This window comes from Oncorhynchus mykiss, chromosome 9 (assembly GCF_013265735.2).
Source record: "Oncorhynchus mykiss isolate Arlee chromosome 9, USDA_OmykA_1.1, whole genome shotgun sequence".
Taxonomy (NCBI): domain Eukaryota; kingdom Metazoa; phylum Chordata; class Actinopteri; order Salmoniformes; family Salmonidae; genus Oncorhynchus; species Oncorhynchus mykiss.
Window position 1 is genome coordinate 72,404,929 of NC_048573.1, and position 22,581 is coordinate 72,427,509.

A 22,581-nucleotide genomic window follows, 5' to 3' on the forward strand; every position below is an offset into this window, starting at 1 on the left:
GCCACCAGCCATGCTGCTCGTTCTGTGAGTGATTTCCTGCAAGACAGGAATGTCAGTGTTCTGACATGGCCAGCAAAGAGCCCGGATCTCAATCCCATTGAGCACGTCTGGGACCTGTTGGATCGGAGGGTGGGGGCTAGGGCCATTCCCCCCAGAAATGTCCGGGAACTTGCAGATACCTTGGTAGAAGAGTGGGGTAACATCTCGCAGCAATAACTGCCAAATCTGGTGCAGTCCATGAGGAGATGCACTGCAACACTTAATGCAGCTGGTGGCCACACCAGATACTGACTGTTACTTTTGATCTTGATCCCCCCCTTCGTTCAGGGACATATTATTACATTTCTGTTGGTCACATGTCTGTGGAACTGGTTCAGTTTATGTCTGTTGTTCATACAAATATTTACACATGTTAAGTTTCCTAAAAGGACATTTCCATTTTTACCGAGTTTATAATATTTTACTGCTCTAGGTGATATAATTAGTTTTGATAACCTTATTTACTATTATGTATTGAATTTATTCACGCTTTATAAAATGCACCCTGCAGAGAACACCCGGAAGAAGAATTATCAACCAAATTACCTCAGTGAATTGTAAAGTTTGCTTGTGTCAATTCATCCCATAAATGATGGGTTGCCAATTGGCAAGTTGACATGAAAACATTTTTTTCATTCATTCACTGTATGAATGAGTGATAAGTACTGATACAGTATATTATAAATCACAATTAAAATGTTAAGACTGGGATACGAACCCATGGGATTGCATTCCAAATCCACTAAAGGTACTACTGTACAGTATTTTACTAGATAAAGATGAATAGACAACCGCTAATAAGTACCCTTTAAAGGACAGTACTGTAGTAATCTCAAATCAGGCATAGTGGTTCAATCAAGTGAAAATCATTTATGTAAGTGTGGTTTGATTTGTGAAGCTGTGAGGAAACCCGGGGTAACATAGTCAGCACCTTTACAGTAAACCACCAAGTGAAATCATCTTAACACCACTAGGAGTTCAGTCCCTCTTTCTCAACCAGATTACTGTAGTTTTACACCATTCAAAAACAATGAGCCGAACACTTAAGCCAAATTTTATTGAGCCACTGGTCAAATAAGCTTTCACGTTGTCCTATTGTAAAAAAAAAAAAAAAAAAAAAAAAAAACACAATTATGTTCTCTAACACAATATATAAATTAACCTGTATTTGTCATGGAAAATAATTAAAAATCACACTTCAAAAATCACTATGGTAGTAAATGAATAAGCAGGAACTATCATGATGGATGGTGTGTGGTGGCTCGCAAAGAACAATTCTAGCTATGCCTTGATCTTCCTTAATTAGCATAAAATTATATAACCTGTAGCCCAAGACCTTGACTGATCTTTTGGACATTCAACATTTATAAGCATCAGAGAAAGTCAGACAACACAATAACAAAAAATACAAAATAATTTAGTTCCAATTTAAAACAATACTTTTCTATTCAGATAACCCCTTTATCTTGTTTGAAAACAACTACAGTTATTCTCATATGGTCCTAGCCTGAATCCCAGATACGTTTGTGCCGTCTTGCCAACTCAACTCATGACAGCAATGGCGATACAACACAAACAGATCTGGGACTCAGGCTAGAGTTGTCCTGTCAGTAGTACCACAATTCTTGAGAGTTTAAATTCTTCTGAACAACTTCTAAATAACATGCTTCAATGAGAAAAAAAAAAGTTTTAAAGAGTCCAAAATGGCCCCTTTATAAAGTGCACTACGTTTGACCAGAGCCCTTATGGACCCTGGGTCAAAAGTAGTGCACTAAATAGGGGATAGTTTGCTATTTAGGATGTATCCTAAAAAACAGTTACAGTTCATTGGATAACAGTAAAACCTGCCTTCAAATTCCCTCAAGAGAAACCAACAGTCTCTAAACCAGTCTTTCCAACAAAACAGAAATTCTGCAATTTCACAATTGTCTCTTTCTTGCCCAACGTGCCTTGGGATATAACTACATTGTGTTGCCCTTCCATCTAGGATGGGCCGACCAAAACTGGTCTTTTCCTTAGCTACCATGTTGTTGTCGTCGTCGTCGTCATTGTTGTTGTCGATTACTGCGAGGAGTCTCCCATCAGGTGGACAATGAGTTCGTAGGTGGAGAGGACGATGGCTGTGTTGGGGATCTGTCTGATAAGCTGAGGAATGAGTCCTCTGTAAAACGCAGCGTAGCCCTCCTCCACTGCCACCAACCGTGCTGTCTGGAAGAAGTACTGATATTTGCTGCCCTCTTCTCGCAGCCTTGTCCGAATCACCTCTGACGAATGGAAGAGACGCAGAGAGAGAGAGAGAATGAGAGAAATTAAGATGAATTAGAATCAAAAAGGTGATTTTGAATGCGGTCTACAGAGTATTTTGACTAAAGACGGAATCCCAGATACGAACTCAACATAATCCCAGATGTTGAGTTTTACTAAAGGCTTCTCACTCAAGTTAACATTGAGTCATGGGTGTATGCTGTGCTACTGTACAGTAGACAGTTGTAGATCGGGCCGTCGTCAATTAAAAGCTGTTTTGCCTCTTACGTCAATGTGTGGTTGTTGTAGTTTGAGGTGTGGTATGACAAGTTAACACCGTAGCATTTATTTCATCCATACCCATTAATCCCCATGCTTACCGTGCGGGTAGGCTATGCAAGAAGCACAACCCTTAGCGAAGGCAGCCGCCATCATCAGGCCTAGGAAATCCGACGCCCCTTTTTCCGTCTCGCTGTTCGGCGACGTGAAGCGCGCTTCGTTCAGGCGTTTCTTCAGCGTCTCGTAGATGAGGAAACAGATCATGGTCTCGGAGATGCCAGCGTAGGACGCCGTCAGACCCCGGTAGAAACCTCTCATGCCCTCGGTCTTGTAAACGTTACGGGCACACTGCAGCGCGTTCGTCTTCTTCTCCCCTCGTACCCTGGAGGAAAAGACGGTCAGTATTGATCTAAAAAAAAAAAAAACGACTGTCAAAAAAAGTCTGTTTTTGGCAGAAGATTTAGAGAAGAGGTTAAATTGGATCAGAAAAAACATTTTCCTGCAGGAACGTCATTTTGTGGGTGGTAACCTACTATTTGAACTTGTTCTATAAGAATGGTTTTGCTATATTTTTTTGTGAAGGTGTGCCCTAACGCAGATGACCAAGAACAGAGGTGTCAGGGGCACCATAGCCAGTAAACAACACAACCTCAGGCAGATCAAGTGTCATACCTCACACTCCAGTCTTGTGACAAATAATCAAGAGACATCCTCTATTGTAATGTCCTCTGTTACTTTAAAACGAAAAAAAACTTTATGAAATGTGCATTTAGCATGATACAATTTAAATATACAGTGCCTTGCAAAAGTATTCGGCCCCCTTGAACTTTGCGACCTTTTGCCACATTTCAGGCTTCAAACATAAAGATATAAAACTGTATTTTTTTGTGAAGAATCAACAACAAGTGGGACACAATCATGAAGTGGAACAACATTTATTGGATATTTCAAACTTTTTTAACAAATCAAAAACTGAAAAATTGGGTGTGCAAAATTATTCAGCCCCTTTACTTTCAGTGCAGCAAACTCTCTCCAGAAGTTCAGTGAGGATCTCTGAATGATCCAATGTTGACCTAAATGACTAATGATGATAAATACAATCCACCTGTGTGTAATCAAGTCTCCGTATAAATGCACCTGCACTGTGATAGTCTCAGAGGTCCGTCAAAAGCGCAGAGAGCATCATGAAGAACAAGGAACACACCAGGCAGGTCCGAGATACTGTTGTGAAGAAGTTTAAAGCCGGATTTGGATACAAAAAGATTTCCCAAGCTTTAAACATCCCAAGGAGCACTGTGCAAGCGATAATATTGAAATGGAAGGAGTATCAGACCACTGCAAATCTACCAAGACCTGGCCGTCCCTCTAAACCTTCAACTCATACAAGGAGAAGACTGATCAGAGATGCAGCCAAGAGGCCCATGATCACTCTGGATGAACTGCAGAGATCTACAGCTGAGGTGGGAGACTCTGTCCATAGGACAACAATCAGTCGTATATTGCACAAATCTGGCCTTTATGGAAGAGTGGCAAGAAGAAAGCCATTTCTTAAAGATATACATAAAAAGTGTCGTTTAAAGTTTGCCACAAGCCACCTGGGAGACACAAACATGTGGAAGAAGGTGCTCTGGTCAGATGAAACCAAAATTGAACTTTTTGGCAACAATGCAAAATGTTATGTTTGGCGTAAAAGCAACACAGCTGAACACACCATCCCCACTGTCAAACATGGTGGTGGCAGCATCATGGTTTGGGCCTGCTTTTCTTCAGCAGGGACAGGGAAGATGGTTAAAATTGATGGGAAGATGGATGGAGCCAAATACAGGACCATTCTGGAAGAATGAGTCTGCAAAAGACCTGAGACTGGGATGGAGATTTGTCTTCCAACAAGACAATGATCCAAAACATAAAGCAAAATCTACAATGGAATGGTTCAAAAATAAACATATCCAGGTGTTAGAATGGCCAAGTCAAAGTCCAGACCTGAATCCAATCGAGAATCTGTGGAAAGAACTGAAAACTGCTGTTCACAAATGCTCTCCATCCAACCTCACTGAGCTCGAGCTGTTTTGCAAGGAGGAATGGGAAAAAATGTCAGTCTCTCGATGTGCAAAACTGAGAGAGACATACCCCAAGCGACTTACAGCTGTAATCGCAGCAAAAGGTGGCGCTACAAAGTATTGACTTAAGGGGGCTGAATAATTTTGCACGCCCAATTTTTCAGTTTTTGATTTGTTAAAAAAGTTTGAAATATCCAATAAATGTCGTTCCACTTCATGATTGTGTCCCACTTGTTGTTGATTCTTCACAAAAAAATACAGTTTTATATCTTTATGTTTGAAGCCTGAAATGTGGCAAAAGGTCGCAAAGTTCAAGGGGGCCAAATACTTTCGCAAGGCACTGTATATATATTCCTATTTTTCCATCTACCAAATAACTAGTGTGGGGGGGGGGGGGGGGGGGGGGGGGGGGGGGGGGGGGGGAGTTAACTATAGTTTGAGTGACTACCTATATGAACAGGTCTGCAGGGTAAATAGGACACTAGGTCACCAGACATGCGTGTCCCCGTAACGGTGACCTCACATAGTTCTATTGCTCCATGCGTTCCAAACGCCACCTCCTTTCCTACATAGGGTCACTACTTTGGAACACGTTTCTGGTCAAAAGTAGTGCCCCTATATAGGGCGCCATTTGGGATACAGATTCTGTGTAAATATAGCCTCTTCCTCCAACGCAGCCTAATGCGTCAGCAGCCAGTGTATTTATGGATCTGCCCGGTCACATTACACCACGCAAACTGCGTAACCCAAGGACAGGACAGCAGCCAAGATGGGGGGCCCGTCAAAGATCACATTCAAATGGTGGTGGTGACAGAACTGTAATTACACACTACCTACAGTAACCCTTTAATGAATGTTCTGACTCCACTAGTACAAAACTAGTATCTAAAACATGTCTGCATTTAAATCCTGTAAAAAGCTTTTAAATTTTTTTTACTTTTTTAATAAAAGTAAATTAAACGAGGAAGTAAGAACTGTGGAACAATTTAAATGTACATACTTCCTCTCCAGCTGCATCCTGGTCTTAACCATCCAGACGGGGTTCATGAGGGAGTTTGTAACAAAGGCTGAAACAGGAAGTAGAAACAGAGAGTTGTGTCGTATCACTGGATGGAGCAAGAGAAAGGGACAGAGTTCATTTTATATCTCTGGATGGGAGTTCAGGGAAAGAACAGAGGGTCAGGAAGGGCAAATCCTCCAGGATTCCTGACAGAGCAGAAATTCAATCATTATACAACACATAGTTATAGAGTTATATAATAAATATGTGTATTATATATATATATACACATTTTAGTGGACAAAATGGCAAAAAAAAAAAATCACCACAAAAACTTGTTTGCCCAGCAGGCATTAGAACCTACATGGTTTACCCAGCAGGCATTAGAACCTACATGGTTTACCCAGCAGGCATTAGAACCTACATGCATTAGAACCTACATGGTTTACCCAGCAGGCATTAGAACCTACATGGTTTACCCAGCAGGCATTAGAACCTACATGGTTTACCCAGCAGGCATTAGAACCTACATGGTTTACCCAGCAGGCATTAGAACCTACAGGCATTAGAACCTACATGGTTTACCCAGCAGGCATTAGAACCTACATGGTTTACCCAGCAGGCATTAGAACCTACATGGTTTACCCAGCAGGCATTAGAACCTACAGGCATTAGAACCTACATGCATTAGAACCTACATGGTTTACCCAGCAGGCATTAGAACCTACATGGTTTACCCAGCAGGCATTAGAACCTACATGGTTTACCCAGCAGGCATTAGAACCTACAGGCATTATAACCTACATGGTTTACCCAGCAGGCATTAGAACCTACAGGCATTATAACCTACATGGTTTACCCAGCAGGCATTAGAACCTACATGGTTTACCCAGCAGGCATTAGAACCTACATGGTTTACCCAGCAGGCATTAGAACCTACATGGTTTACCCAGCAGGCATTAGAACCTACATGGTTTACCCAGCAGGCATAGAACCTACATGGTTTAGACGTAGCATACAGACAGAGCAACATAGAACAAGCAAGACATAGCATACAGACAGAGCAACATAGAACAAGCAAGACGTAGCATACAGACAGAGCAACATAGGACAAGCAAGACGTAGCATACAGACAGAGCAACATAGAACAAGCAAGACGTAGCATACAGACAGAGCAACATAGAACAAGCAAGACGTAGCATACAGACAGAGCAACATAGAACAAGCAAGACGTAGCATACAGACAGAGCAACATAGAACAAAAAGCAGCAAGACAAAATTCATAAAAGCAACAAGCAAGTGTTTACACACCTCACAAGTTACAGACAACAGACAACATGGAAAGCGGCAACACACAGCTAGGGACCATGTTCACAAATCCGATTGACATTTAGCCAGGTCTTCATGCATTTTGTGAAAGTGTGATATGTGGTGCAGTTATGTGTGTCTGAAGGCAGTTTATTCCAGACATGGGAAGCTCTCACAGAGAATGCAGATTTACTAAAGGTGCTTTTCCTTAAGGGAACTATACAGTCACCTCTCATGGCAGACCTAGTGGATTTACTGCCATAGGTTTTTTTTTTGTTTTTTTGACAAAAATACTGAGTGGAGGGGGAGCCAGGCCATTTAGGATCATGAATACAAGACAAGCGTCGGTGTATTGCACAAGATTTTCCCAACTCAGGAGCTCATTGCTTTGGCTCTATTGCTTTGTGTTTCATATAGAGAATGAGGGTAGAGTGCTTCCCACAGGCGCTGGGGGTCGCCGTGGTTTGCTTCAGACGGTCTCACCTGCACAGCCAGCTGAGGACATGTGCACCACTCCACTGTTGGGGACGAAGAAGTCATTGAACGTCTCCTTAGACTTCTTGTAGGCAGCAAAATAAATAGCTCTACAAGAAAAAGACAGAAGACAAAACAAAAGATACGGGTGAGAAATCAGATTCCCTCTTTAAAATGTTTAAACAAATGCATCTTTCTCAGTAAGTGGGTCTTTCCATCTTTCACTGTGTTTTATAAAACAGCATGCCTTTATGTAACATCACATGGCCAGGTGCTGCCCCGAAACCTGTGAAGCAGCAGTAGCAGCAGCCTTTGACAGAGCCAGCAAAGCGTGCCACGTGTGTCCTGTCCAGAGCAGTCTGCTATGCTTCTGGAACAGTCCATCCCATACAGTGTGTGTCACAGGCAGCAGCAGAATGGGTTGAATAAGCACCGAGGCAGGCCAGGGGGTGGTCGAGAGAGAGAGAGATGGGTCTGGACTAGTGCTATTCTCATTCTGAATGCCAGGCAGGATTTGGAAGCTGGCTGATAGCGCGGGTCAGCCGGCGGCTGATAGCGCGGGTCAGCCGGCGGCTGATAGCGCGGGTCAGCCGGCGGCTGATAGCGCGGGTCAGCCGGCGGCTGATAGCGCGGGTCAGCCGGCGGCTGATAGCGCGGGTCAGCCGGCGGCTGATAGCGCGGGTCAGCCGGCGGCTGATAGCGCGGGTCAGCCGGCGGCTGATAGCGCGGGTCAGCCGGCGGCTGATAGCGCGGGTCAGCCGGCGGCTGATAGCGCGGGTCAGCCGGCGGCTGATAGCGCGGGTCAGCCGGCGGCTGATAGCGCGGGTCAGCCGGCGGCTGATAGCGCGGGTCAGCCGGCGGCTGATAGCGCGGGTCAGCCGGCGGCTGATAGCGCGGGTCAGCCGGCGGCTGATAGCGCGGGTCAGCCGGCGGCTGATAGCGCGGGTCAGCCGGCGGCTGACAGCGTGGGGGCGGGTCAGCTGGCTGACAGCGTGGGCCAGCTGGCTGACAGCGTGGGTCAGCTGGCTGACAGCGTGGGGCCAGCGTGGGTCAGCTGGCTGACAGCATGGGTCAGCTGGTTGATAGCATGGGGGCGGGTCAGCTGGCTGATAGCATGGGTCAGCTGGCTGATAGCATGGGGGCGGGTCAGCTGGCTGACAGCATGGGGGCGGGTCAGCTGGCTATTGCACATAAGTACATAAATACCATTTGCTTTACAGCTGGCAATTCATTGTACACATTCAGCCGGCGGCTGATAGCGCTGACAGCGCGGGGGCGGGTCAGCTGGCTGACAGCGCGGGGGCGGGTCAGCTGGCTGACAGCGCGGGGGCGGGTCAGCTGGCTGACAGCGCGGGGGCGGGTCAGCTGGCTGACAGCGCGGGGGCGGGTCAGCTGGCTGACAGCGCGGGGGCGGGTCAGCTGGCTGACAGCGCGGGGGCGGGTCAGCTGGCTGACAGCGCGGGGGCGGGTCAGCTGGCTGACAGCGCGGGGGCGGGTCAGCTGGCTGACAGCGTGGGGGCGGGTCAGCTGGCTGACAGCGTGGGCCAGCTGGCTGACAGCGTGGGTCAGCTGGCTGACAGCGTGGGGCCAGCGTGGGTCAGCTGGCTGACAGCATGGGTCAGCTGGTTGATAGCATGGGGGCGGGTCAGCTGGCTGATAGCATGGGTCAGCTGGTTGATAGCATGGGGGCGGGTCAGCTGGCTGACAGCATGGGGGCGGGTCAGCTGGCTGACAGCATGGGGGCGGGTCAGCTGGCTGACAGCATGGGGGCGGGTCAGCTGGCTGACAGCATGGGGGCGGGTCAGCTGGCTGATAGCATGGGGGCGGGTCAGCTGGCTGATAGCATGGGGGCGGGTCAGCTGGCTGATAGCATGGGGGCGGGTCAGCTGGCTGATAGCATGGGGGCGGGTCAGCTGGCTGATAGCATGGGGGCGGGTCAGCTGGCTGATAGCATGGGGGCGGGTCAGCTGGCTGATAGTGTGGGGCCAGCGTGACCCATGCTGACTATTTCTGGGAGTGAAATCATTTTGGTGGGAACGTTGGTGAGTTTCCAGAGTGACCCCCTCCCCACCCCCGCTTACTGAGGATGGATACTACGTTACTGTACAAACCCAAGGAGTGTAAAAATGTCTTATTTATCTGAATGGCAGCGCTTGTAAGTTGGGCGATGGTAATGTAGAGAGAGAGAGAGGGACAGACAAACCCCTTAGTGAGGACTGTATACTATGTACTGTATATGGTGCATTCGGCAAGTATTCAGACCCCTTCACCATCACCACATTCTGTAGACTAGCGGCTGTAATCGCTGCCAAAGGAGCTTCAGCAAAGTACCGAGCAAAAGGTCTGAATACTTTTGTAAATGTCATTTTTCAGTTGTTTACTTTAAATACATTTGCAAACATTTCTAAAAACCTGTTTTTGCTTTGTCATTATGGGGGAAAAAAACAATTTAATACATTTTAGAATAAGGCCGTCCTCCCTCGCCGGTCCGTCCTCCCTCCCTCCGCCGGTCCGTCCTCCCTCGCCGGTCCGTCCTCCCTCCCTCCCTCCCTCCCCCCGCCGGTCCGTCCTCCCTCGCCGGTCCGTCCCCCCCCCTTCGCCCCGCCGGTCCGTCCTTCGCCCCGCCGGTCCGTCCCCCCCCCCCTTTCGCCCCGCCGGTCCGTCCCCCCCCCCTTCGCCCCGCCGGTCCGTCCTCCCCCCTTCGCCCCGCCGGTCCGTCCTCCCCCCTTCGCCCCGCCGGTCCGTCCTGTCCTTGTATGTCTTAATTCAACAACACAGCAGTAATAACATGTTGCAGTCTAAAAGCCGGTCCTTGGTAATGACATGATAAAAGGGTGAGTGTGTAGGTTGTTAAGGGTGTGGACATACAAAAAAACATATCCACACCCAAACATTACTTACACCAAAACGAAGCCACCCTTTCAAATGCAGTCCGTGTCTCATTTAGCAGGCTTACCTTGAAGGGGCCACCCCAACAAGATTGGGACCCAGTCCCCGGAAAAGCGACCGTGGTCCCTCTTTTTCTAGAATTGACCTAGAAAATGGGAAGAAAAACAAACCAGTTAATTGAATATACACTTTTCTTAAAAAATGTTTGAATGACACGAACAGCTATTTAGGACGTGGAGTCAGTAGTAGGGTTCAGGATGCCGTATGGTCACTCCGCAAGTCAATCCGACGTCTACATTGGCAACACAGCATGTACTGCCATGGGTATATTGTTAAATTGAATCGTTAGTGATAATTCACTTAATTAATCGTGATATGACATTCTCCCCCCCCCCTCCTCCATATCACAGGACTATGGTTTTGGCCAAGACCCTACTCTCAACCCCAGTATACCCTTTGAAACTGGAGATGCACTGTGAACTCCGTCGCCTCAGTGGGATTGACTTTACACACACACACACACAGAGAGTCCCGTAGCAGACAAATAGGCCAGTTGAGTAGACACACAGGGACAGAACAGGACTGATGCATTCGTCCTGCACTCTGCAGATATTTATTTATTATTGATTTATTTTAAAAAGGACACGATTAATCCCACCGCTAGTTTTCCCACACACTGTAACGACGTCATTTTGTTCAAATAGATTAAAAAAATAATAATACCCTTCAGGCCAAGTAAATAAAGGATTTTTAAAAAGTTACCCTGTTTGGTCATAACATGTTATGGATTTACAGAGTTTAAAGAGTTAATATTTTACCTTTAAAAACCTGACCAACAAAGGCGTTTTTGAAGTGAGCCAGTGAGCCACAACCTTCAAGCAACCTTCTACTGTCACAACAGACAACACTGGATAAACAAGGATTTCGGGGGAGAACAGGTTCATTCACAACAATTATTGGTGAAATGAATTAAAATGGATGCTTGAAGGTTGTAGAGTCATTTAGAATTACAATGGCTCACCTCCAAAATGCCATTGTTGGTCAGTTTCAAAGGTATTTAAAAAAAAAAAAAACTGCACTGGGTGAACAGGTTGAAGATACTATTTGAGCCATTCCCCTCTGAACCATTCAGCTGAGTCCAGTCCAGACTGGTTCAGTCACATTCAGCAAAAGGCCTCCGGGCACTAAACCCTTGAGGCGAGAAACATGAGAAACCACAGACCACATTTTGGGATGTCAGTCGGCACGGCTTCCTCCTCGTGTTCAATTTGGCAGAGGCACAGTCACGCCATCACTCTCACCCAGTCTGTGGTCGGAGGCAACCCTCCCTGGGCCTCGGGGGTGAGGGACATTTCCACAGGTGGCATCAGCACTTACATAAGTGTCCTCGCTGCACTGTGCGTCAGTGCGTGTGCGTGCGTTCCCCACAGCTGGCAAACAGCTCTTAGATTAGAACAAGATACCTCTATCTTTAGTCTCTAGTTTTTGTGTATAAAACAGGATAACAGTAATGGCCCTCGTCAGACAGGGTGGAGGCGGGCCCTCGTCAGACAGGGTGGAGGCGGGCTCGTTTCCTCCTCTTTAGACGGAGTGGTAGAGTAAAGACACAGGCCTAACTTCACACAACTAGAGCAGCATCCCAAATTGCACCCTATGCCCTATAGTACACTATTACTGACCAGGGGCCATAGGACAAAACATTCTTAGCCTAGTAATTCCTTGTGGCCTGGCAGCCCCGTGGGTGGCCTGGCACAACCACAGATCCCGAAGGCTACATTCTGCAGCAAGACAATGATCCAAAACACACAATCAAGTCTACATGGAAATGGTTAAAAAGCAACACATTTTTACATTTTGGAATGGCCCAGTCAAAGTCCAGACCTAATTCCAATTGAGATGTTGTGGCAGGACTTGAAAGGAGCAGGTCATGATTGAAAACGCACAAATGTCTCTTGAGTTAAATCAGTTGTGTATGGAAGAGTGGGCCAAACTTCCTCCACAGTGATGTGAGAGACTGATCAACAACTACAGGAAGCGTTTAGTTGGAGTCTTTGCAGCTAAAGATGTCACAACAAGTTGCTGTTTATACTCAGATCCACATTCCTGTAAAGATTAGAGAGGATCTCATGTTAAATACTGTTGAAGTAATATGGCTACAGGTTCATCTTCCTCACCTAAAGCCCATTGTGGTGGGAAGCTGCTATAGACAGTCAGTATCTGGATAATGTTAAATACTGTTGAAGTAATATGGCTACAGGTTCATCTGCCTCACCTAAAGCCCATTCTGGTGGGAATCTGCTATAGACCACCAAGTGTTAACAGTCAGTATCTGGACAATATGTATGAAATGTTTGATAATGTATGTGATACCAATAGAAGAGGTATATTATCTAGGGGATTTAAATATTAACTAGCTTTCATCAGGCTGCCCACTCAAAACAAAGCTTCAAACTGTAACCAGTAACCTGCAACCTGGATCAGGATATCAGTCAACCTACCAGGGTAGTTACAAACAGCACAGGAATGAAATCATCAACATGTATTGATCACATCTTTACTAATGCTAATTTACTAATTGCTTTGCTGATTTTCGTGACCAAGCTACTTGATGCTAGGTGTACATAATGTTTTGTTGAGCGATCGATGAACTTACACAAACGCTTGGATTGCTTTCGCTGTAAAGCATGTTTTCAAAATCTGACACGACAGGTGGATTAACAAAAGGCTAAGCTGTGGTTTTGCTATATTGCACTTGTGATTTCATGAATTTAAATATTTTTAGTAATATTATTTGAATGTGGAGCTATGCAATTCAGCGGTTGTTGATGAAAATTATCCCGTTAACGGGATTGCAGCCATAAGAAGTTAACACATTGATCTTAACACATTACGAAATTGCTTATTCCAGTTACTAATAAGCATGCACCCATTAAGAAAATTACTGAAAACTTAAATCCGAGTGGATTGATGAGGAAAAAGGATTGACAGATATTTAAATATTCCTTAAAGTAGTTGGCAAGATTAGCAAACTTAGGCATGACATGCAAGCAACAAATGCTGACACTACACATCCAAGTATATCTCACTAAATTATTAAAAAACACGAATTGTAATTTCAAATTCCGTAAAGTGAGTGTGGAAGAGGTGATTTTTTTTTGTTGTCTATCAACAATGACAAGCCACCGGGGTCTGACAACTTGGATGGAAAATGACTGAGGATGATATTGGGGATGATATTGCCACTTCCGTTAGCCTGCTTTTCAATCCTAGCCTACTAGAAAGTTCCCGCCAGTCATGGGGGGGAAGCAAAAGTCACTACCTAAGAATAGTAAAGCCCCTTTACTGGCTCAAACAGCCAACAGAAAAAAATGTGTTTGACCAGATACAACATTATTTTACAGTAAACAAATTGACAAACTTTCAGCATGCTTATAAGGGAAGGACATTCAACAAACACAGCACAAATAACTGATGATTGGCTGAAAGAAGTTGCTGATAAAAAAGATTGTGGGAGGCTGTTTTGTTAGACTTCAGTCTTTTTTTCGACATTATCGATCAGCCTGCTGCTGGTAAAACTGATGTGTCATGGCTTTACATCCCCTGCTATATTGTGGATAAAGAGTTACCGGTCTAACAGAACACAGAGGGTGTTCTTTAATGGAAGCCTCAAACATAATCCAGGTAGAATCAGGAATTCCCCAGGGCAGCTGTCTAGGCCCCTTACTTTTTTCAATCTTTAACGACATGCCACTGGCATGACTCATTATACACGTCAGCCACTACAGCAACTGAAATGACTGCAATACTTAAAGAGATGCAGATAGTTTCAGAATGGGTGGCAAGGAATAAGTTAATCCTAAATATTAAAAAACTAAAAGCATAGTATTTGGGACAAATCATTTACTAAACCTCAACCTAAGGCAGGTGCTACAGGCCCTAGTTAGCACACCTGGGTTACTGTTCAGTCGTGTGGTCAGGTGCCACAAGGAGGGACTTAGGAAAATTGCAATTGGCTCAGAACAGGGCAGCACGTCTGGGCCTTGGATGTACACAGAGAGCCAAATATAAATCATATGCATGTCAATCTCTCCTGGCTCAAAGTAGAGGAGAGATTGACTTCATCACTACTTATATGTGTGAAAGGTATTGATTGACATGTTGAAAGTACTGTGCTGTCTGTTTACACGACTAGCACACAGCTCAGACATCTGTGCATACCACACAAGACATGCCACCAGAGGTCTCTTCACAGTCCCCAAGTCCAGAACAGACTATGGGAGGCGCACAGAAACTACATAAAGACACGACTACATGGAACTCTATTCCACATCAGGTAACTGATGCAAGCAGTAGAATCAGATGTAAAAAACACACCTTATTGTACAGTGGGGAGTGTGAAGCAACACAAACATAGGAACAAACACACACACACACACACACACACACACACCATGGATTTTGTGTTGTAGGTAGTAGAGCAGGGGTCCAAGGGGACACAGTGTGTTGTGAATTCTGCAATGCTTGTATTGTAATGTTTGTTTTTTTAAATTGTATAACTGCTTTAATTCTGCCGGACCCCAGGAAGAGTAGCTGCTGCCTTGGCAGGAACTAATGGGGATCCATAATAAACCCCAGGAAGAGTAGCTGCTGCCTTGGCAGGAACTAATGGGGATCCATAATAAACTCCAGGAAGAGTAGCTGCTGCCTTGGCAGGAACTAATGGGGATCCATAATAAACCCCAGGAAGAGTAGCTGCTGCCTTGGCAGGAACTAATGGGGATCCATAATAAACCTCAGGAAGAGTAGCTGCTGCCTTGGCAGGAACTAATGGGGATCCATAATAAACCCCAGGAAGAGTAACTGCTGCCTTGGCAGGAACTAATGGGGATCCATAATAAACCTCAGGAAGAGTAGCTGCTGCCTTGGCAGGAACTAATGGGGATCCATAATAAACCCCAGGAAGAGTAGCTGCTGCCTTGGCAGCAGGTAATGGGGATCCATAAAAAAAATACAAACTGAGTAGAGTTGGGTGTTAAATAACTTTATTTTATTTAATTAAGTATATTTGTTTTTGTTATTTGAAAAACTCAGGTTCCCTTTATCTTATATTAGCGGTTGGCTGAAGATCTGATAACATTCTGTATCAAAATTATAGAAAATCAGAAAGGGGACAAATACTTTTTCACAGCACTGTACACAACATGGTGAAACCATTACCACGAGACCTGTAGCAGCCCAAACTTATAAGAGCCCCTTACCGTAAGACCCATAGTAGACTAGCCCCAAGCTAATAAGGAGGGACAACCCCCCCTTACCGTAAGATACATAGTAGACTAGCCCCAAGCTAATAAGGAGGGACAACCCCTTACCGTAAGACCCATAGTAGACTAGCCCCAAGCTAATAAGGAGGGACAACCCCTTACCGTAAGACCCATAGTAGACTAGCCCCAAGCTAATAAGGAGGGACATCCCCTTATCGGAAGACCCATAGTAGACTAGCCCCAAGCTAATAAGGAGGGACAACCCCCCTTACCGTAAGACCCATAGTAGACTAGCCCCAAGCTAATAATAATAAGAGGGACAAACCCTTACCGTAAGACCTGCAGCAGGCCAGGTGGCGTAACGGTGCCCGAGCCTGGTCTGATGACCCCGGTACCATTGAGCGTGCCCAGTTGGACCTGGAACACGGGCCGGAGCGTGAGGCCCGACGACTGCAGCCTGGTCTTCAGCACCTCCAGAGGACAAGTCACGATGGCTCCCACCGTGCCACTACATCTGCAGAGAGAAAGATGGGAAAATACAGTAACATTTATAATACAGTAATAATATATACACTAATCTCAGGTCATTTAAAAAGTCAGGTTTACAACATCTACACGGAGAATAGCAAAACATTAATATGGCATTAATGAATTAACAAGGCGAATGACAATGGAGATTGAACTCCCGATGACGGTGGAAAGGATTACCAAATGAGGTTTCAGGAAGTGGAGAGCCTTAGCTGTTGCCCTTACGTACCTGAACCAGCCTTTTGTCAGGGCATGGTAGACTATTAAAAATACAAAAACACGTATTTACATTTGTCCAATTTGTAGTGTGCTATGATTATACCGGGTGAAGTAGTCCTGCTGTCTGTTGCAGTGTTATCAGTGAGATTCAGTTGGGTCATAGTCCACCCCTGGATTTCCATTTCTCCCTCTCTCAGGGAATGTAATTTACCATCAATATACATAACAGTAGCAGCCGCGCAGTACTTTTAATGGCCTCACTAAAAGAGACAGTGTCGTGAACAGGCTCTCACATTGACTCTATACACATCTGGCACAAAAGGTCATTGAACCAAGAAGCTAATTTGACTAAAAGCTAGAGAGAGAAGAGGTCTTACAGCCTAAGCCTACATAGCCGTTTAAAAATGTCTAAATCACGCACTTCATTTGATTTATGACCTACATTTTTTTTATTTTTTTTTTAAAGTGAGGAATAGTCTTGCGTCACAGAAGATATTAACCTCTCTACAACCCCTGTCCATCCAAGACAAGGCGTGACAGAAGGAATTAGATTAGTTTTGCACCAAGGGGGCCCGCATTCCGTCTTCAACGAGGTCCAGAGGTTATTTTCTTGCTGTTTTGGTGATTATTAGCGAGCTAGACACAGTTCGGATTTGGTTTTAGTGATTTAAAAAATAATAATAATAATTAAAACATACAGTGCCTTCAGAAAGTATTCATATCCCTTGACTTTTCCCACATTTTGTTGTGTTAAATAAATTGAATATCTAAAAAAAAATTAACCAAAAAATCCCTTGGCCATCTACACACAATACCCCATAATGACAAAGTGAAAACATATTTATGGAAATTTCTTCAAATGTATTGAAAATCTAATTTACATAAGTATTGACACCCGAGTAAAACACATGCTAGAATCGTCTTTGGCAACAATTACAGCTTGCAGCAGGGACTGGGACTGGGAGACTAGTCAGGATAAGGGGAAAGATGAATGGAGCAAAGCATAGAGAGATCCTTGATGAAAACCTGCTTCAGAGCACTCAGGACCTCAGACTGGGGTGAAGGTTCACCTTCCAACAGGACAACGACCCAAAGCACACAGCCAAGACAACACAGGTGTGGTTTCGGGACAAGTTTCTGAACGTCCCAGAGCCAGGGCTTGAACCCGATCAAAACATCTCTGGAAAGACTTAAAAACAGCTGTGTAACGACGCTCCCGATCCAACCTGACAGAGCTTGAGAGGATCTGCAGAGAAGAATGAGAGGATCTCCCCCAAATACAGGTGTGCCAAGCTTGTAGCGTCATACCCAAGAAGACTCGAGGCTGTAGTCGCTGCCGAAGGTACTTCAATGTACTGAGTAAAAGGGTCTGAATACTTACATAAATGTGATATTTCCGTTGGAAAATTTTCAAAAAAAAACTGTTTTTGCTTTGTCATTATAGGGTATTGAGTGTAGATGAGTAAAAAAAAAAAATATTATGAGCCTGTAACGTTATAAAATGTGGAAACTGAAGGGGTCTGAATACTTTCTGAATACACTGTATCTACACACACGCACACATTTTCGTACACTGAACAAAAATATAAAACGCAACATGCAAATTGTTTCATGAGATGAAATAAATAAAAACCTAGAAATGTTCCATACGCACAATAACCTCAAATTGTGTACAAATTTGTTTACATCCTTGTTAGTGAGCATTTCTCCTTTCCCAAGATAATCCATCCACCTGACAGGTGTGGCATATCAAGAAGATGATTAAACAGCATGATCATTACACAGGTGCACCTTATGCTGGGGACAATAAAGGGTTACTCTAAATGTGCCGTTTTGTCACACAACAATGCCACGTCTCAAGATGAGGGAGCGGACAATTGGCATGCTGACTGCAGGAATGTCCACCAGAGTTGTTGCCAGAGAATATAATGTTAATTTCTCTACCATAAGCTGCCTCCTACGTCGTTTTAGAGAACTTGGCAGTACGTCCAACAAGCCTTACAACCGCAGACCACGTGTAACAACGCCACACAGCCAAGACTACGGGAGGCGCAAGACATGCTGAGGAGTGTTTCTGTCTGTAATACAGCCCTTTTGTGGGGGAAAACAAATTCTGATTGGCTGGGCCTGGCTGCCAAGTGGGTGGGCCCATGCCCTCCCAAGACCACTCATGGCTGCACCCCTGCCCAGTTGTGTTGAAATCCATAGATTAGGGCCTAAATCATTTTTCCAATTGACTGATTTCCTTATATAAACTGTAACTAAAATATTTTTAAATTTGTGCATGTTGCATTCATATTTTTGTTCAGTATAATATTATATATGTTTTTTACTGAAACCACCCGCAAGCCGGATATGTTCGACACAAATTTAGGTTGACCGTTTTGGTCAGGGAGCTCGTCAACCATGGTTTGCCAGCGCTGTGATAAAAGAGTGTAAAATAATGAACTTGAGGAATTAATCTGCACTGTATATATGTGTTACCAAAGCTAGCCTGCCAGTTTTAATTAAGAACGATACCGTTAATGATTCAAATTTTCAAATGAACCGCCAATATGCCAACATTCCATTCAAACAATTCCGTTAAATCCTCACCCATAAACTAACATCTGCTGAAGACACCTTACACAGTGCCTTATCTTAAAACCGACGTAAGGTCAAAAAAATCTAAGTAAACATACCACGAATAAAAACACCTGGTTTTCTGAGCAATCTTTCAAATGATTAGGACATGCAAAACGCTTTTTTTTTTTTTAAATCGGCGTTTAATTTGTACTGCGCACGTGTTAGCACCAGCCTCCTTCTTTAGCGTGACTGAAGTGAGTTCGGAACAACTAAACTAGAAGTCGTTTTCACAAACTGTATATGTCCAAACTCAAAATAATAAAAAAAAAACGCTTCCCAAAAATAACATGCAAGGCTGTGGAAGAACATGTATTTAGATGGGCGATTTTCTTCATCTATCAAAGTGACATAAGGTAGCCTGATTTCAGATATGTCCATGTAAAAACAGGAGTATTTAGGGGGAATCGTTCCTCTTACAAAGCATGTAAAAGTTTAAATCACACTTACATTAATCTGACTATCCAAAATACATCGCATTACTGTGTGCATGTAACTGTACTCAGACACATTTATAGTATGTTACATATTTTTTAAGAGGCTATTTAGAAGGAACATTTGGATCAAACCGGTATCAATTATTTTAGAATTATATGATAATATTTTTAGATTGACAATTATATTAGACAATTTCTGATATATCACATCTGATTGGTGGAGTGCTACAGAGATGGTTGTCCTTCTGGAAGGTTCTCTCGTATCTCCACAGAGGAACTCCGGAGCTCAAGTCAGAGTGACTAGATGTCTAAAAGGGCACATTGTGCCAAATGCAACTGCTTCCAACAACAAACAAATAGCTATCCATTCACTCGGCTTATCATAAGCATCTCCTAGCCGTCTGGGACGCAATGAGAAAAACATACTGTGGACGAGACGGAGTTGCATAACCCTACGTGTGACAGTGATATGCATACTAAACACGGTATGGCAAAAGGCCATATCATGGTGTCCTCCAGACAACCAAAGTTAACTTTTTGAATCAGTTCAAATGTGAAACCATTAAACATTTACTAGCTCAGAAGAGACCATGGCATGTAAACAGCCTCTGTAAATACAGTTCTTGATGTTATGTCTGCAGTCAGTGTGCAGCTTGGAAAGGCAGGCTAGACTCTTGGATCTCAATACCAAAATAAATGTAGTATTGCCTTGACAATGATATTCAGTGTGAGCTTGTCACTTATGATATTTGCTCTATTCTACTATAGCGACTAATATTATTTTTCTCAACTGTCATTTTTTTAAAATTATTTTATTTCACCTTTATTTAACCAGGTAGGCTAGTTGAGAACAAGTTCTCATTTGCAACTGCAACCTGGCCAAGATAAAGCATAGCAGTTTGATACATACAACAGAGTTACACATGGAATGAACAAAACATAGTCAATAATTCAATAGAAATAGAAAACAAAGTCTATATACACAGTGTGTGCAAATTAGGTCAAATAAGGGAGTTAAGGCAATACATAGGCCATGGTGGCGAAGTAATTACAATATGGCAATTAAACACTGGAATGGTAGATCTGCAAAAAGATGGATGTGCAAATAGAGATACTGTGGTGCAAAAATAACTAAATAAATAAATACAGTATGGGGATGAGGTAGATAGATGGGCTGTATACAGATGGGCTATTATTATTATTATTATTATGTTCTGATTTTATAAATAAAGTAAGCGTTATTACCATTATCCTCACCACTATGGCACTTCTTAACATTGGCTGTTCTATGAAATATAGGGCCTATATAGACATAGACATGACTTGCATTTCTATTCCTCTATGGGTCCAATACAGGATCATATATCCCCAACTAAAAGGATTATCAGTCCTAGGTTTTGAATAGTGCTTTCCCAAATGTCAAGAGCTGTCAATGGGTGACCTTGAGTGTCAAATAGTCCTGCTAGCTTCCAAAATAAAAAATCTTTATAAACTTCCAAGTTTAAGCCGGATAATATTTTTCTCATGAATAGCTAGCTACATATTAGCTCAAATACATTTTAGGTTACGTTTGATCTTTTTTTTATTTTTTATACATCGTAGAATATAATAAATATATCGCTAGCTATAAATATAGTAGATTCCTCTATGCTAAGCTGCAGTGGCTAAAACGAGATAGCTTGCTAGCTGCAGCACTTCACATTGTCACATGGATGACTGAATGACTGGGGAACGATTATGTAACTCGAGGACATATTCTAAGGTCAGAATAGACTGCGACACTTGCCAGTTAACTAAATGCCACATCAAATATAAAACATTAATACTCTTGAATGTTGTATTCGAGTTCATAGCTCAAGTGATACGGACCTTCGTAGAAATAGAGGTCATTGCAAATGGCCAGGATTTTCACTATAATTTTTATTTTATTTTTTAAAGTTAGCTAACTGTTTATTAACGCCAGTCGGGATAGACGATTCATAAAAATCTATATCCGGTTTGATTAGCCTAGCTAGCATGCTAGCAGTGAGAAGGACAATAGTTGGGCCACCTGACATTGAATAACTAGACGAATGATACAATAAACACTTGTTAGCCAGTTAAAAATACGGTTCTGAAATCTTTGGCAGAATTGTTAAAATCACACTGTTCACCATTAGAGTTAGGTCGCAACCTCATGCTGTAGCGAGGCCTTCTCACTCATTGAGTGGAGGGGGAGAGTAACGTTAGCTTGTTAAACACATTTCGGTTTAGTGAGAATATGACTCGTTTGGTCAAGATGTGGCACAAATATCTTAAAACGACAACGCAAGCTGCCGAGTAACCCATCAATCTAACACAATAGCTAACATAAATTTACCGGGACAAAAGCAGAAGCCGCTAGACTATTAAAAAAAAAAAATATATATATATATATATATATATATTCAGCTATGCTAATGCTAGCTAGATAAAAATCAATCAATTAAATGTCGTAAAAGGAACACTTACCCGCCTGCGAAGAGATGTAATAGCGTATTATTATTATGTGCCATGTTTAAAAAATCTAACCATAATCTTCTTTGTCTTCTCGTAAATGTAATCTCTACAAGTCAGAGGCGAAAATGTGGTTTATCTTGCTTGTCAGCTGCTGTCACTAGCCAGTCGTCCAGCCGGCGGTCTCTGAAGCGTTTCCAAACTCTGACTACTAATTCTGCCAGCAGCACAAACGATCATGTCAGTTTTTTCGTATGGTAACGAAGAAACCTTCAAAATAATAGCCTGCATTTGAAAACATTGCAATCTGGATACCTCATAAAAAAATAATCAAAGGCCACTTTTATTGTGCCAACATAAAACATTTAATACGTCATTTCTGAAAACAAATATAAAATATGTTTTTGAAAACATTTTTTTAAAGACAAATAATGAAAAAAATGTTGATATTGGTATGTTGAGAATATTGGGCTGTAGAGGGAAAACTTTTCTACCTATCTGAGTTAAAGTGGGTTGGAAAATACCCAGTAGTCTCTACTAACCGAATGTTGTTAGTTTGGGAGGGGGACTGGAGTCAATAAGTATACCATATGCCGTGTATTGCATTGCAATGAATAGAGTGGGTGGAGTTAAAGCCAATTTATGCTTGACCTGAAAAGGTGGTTGGAGGCTTCGTATGGAAGGTGTGACACGATTGTGGAGCCTCCAGAGTCATGCAACGGCCAAATCAAGCTTCGTACTGCATC

The 22,581-nt window shown here is 43.4% G+C and overlaps 1 protein-coding gene across 2 annotated transcripts; it reads right to left on the reverse strand.

Moving 5' to 3' along the window:
- Window positions 1-894: 894 nt before the first annotated feature.
- Window positions 895-22,055, reverse strand: LOC110532819 (solute carrier family 25 member 33). 2 transcript variants are annotated; one of them, XM_036988948.1, is made up of 7 exons: window positions 21,851-22,055; window positions 15,886-16,068; window positions 10,361-10,438; window positions 7,414-7,514; window positions 5,623-5,689; window positions 2,664-2,971; window positions 895-2,303 (listed from the first exon to the last, which is right to left on the reverse strand). In XM_036988948.1, the coding sequence occupies exons 1-7, from the start codon at window positions 21,892-21,894 to the stop codon at window positions 2,101-2,103; spliced, it is 984 nt and encodes a 327-aa protein (XP_036844843.1). In that variant the 5' UTR covers window positions 21,895-22,055; the 3' UTR covers window positions 895-2,100. The 2 variants fall into 2 exon arrangements, with proteins under 2 accessions (XP_036844843.1, XP_036844844.1); XM_036988949.1 differs by having other exon boundaries at window positions 1,081-2,303; window positions 2,664-2,944; window positions 21,851-22,052.
- Between the last annotated feature and the right edge of the window lie 526 nt (window positions 22,056-22,581).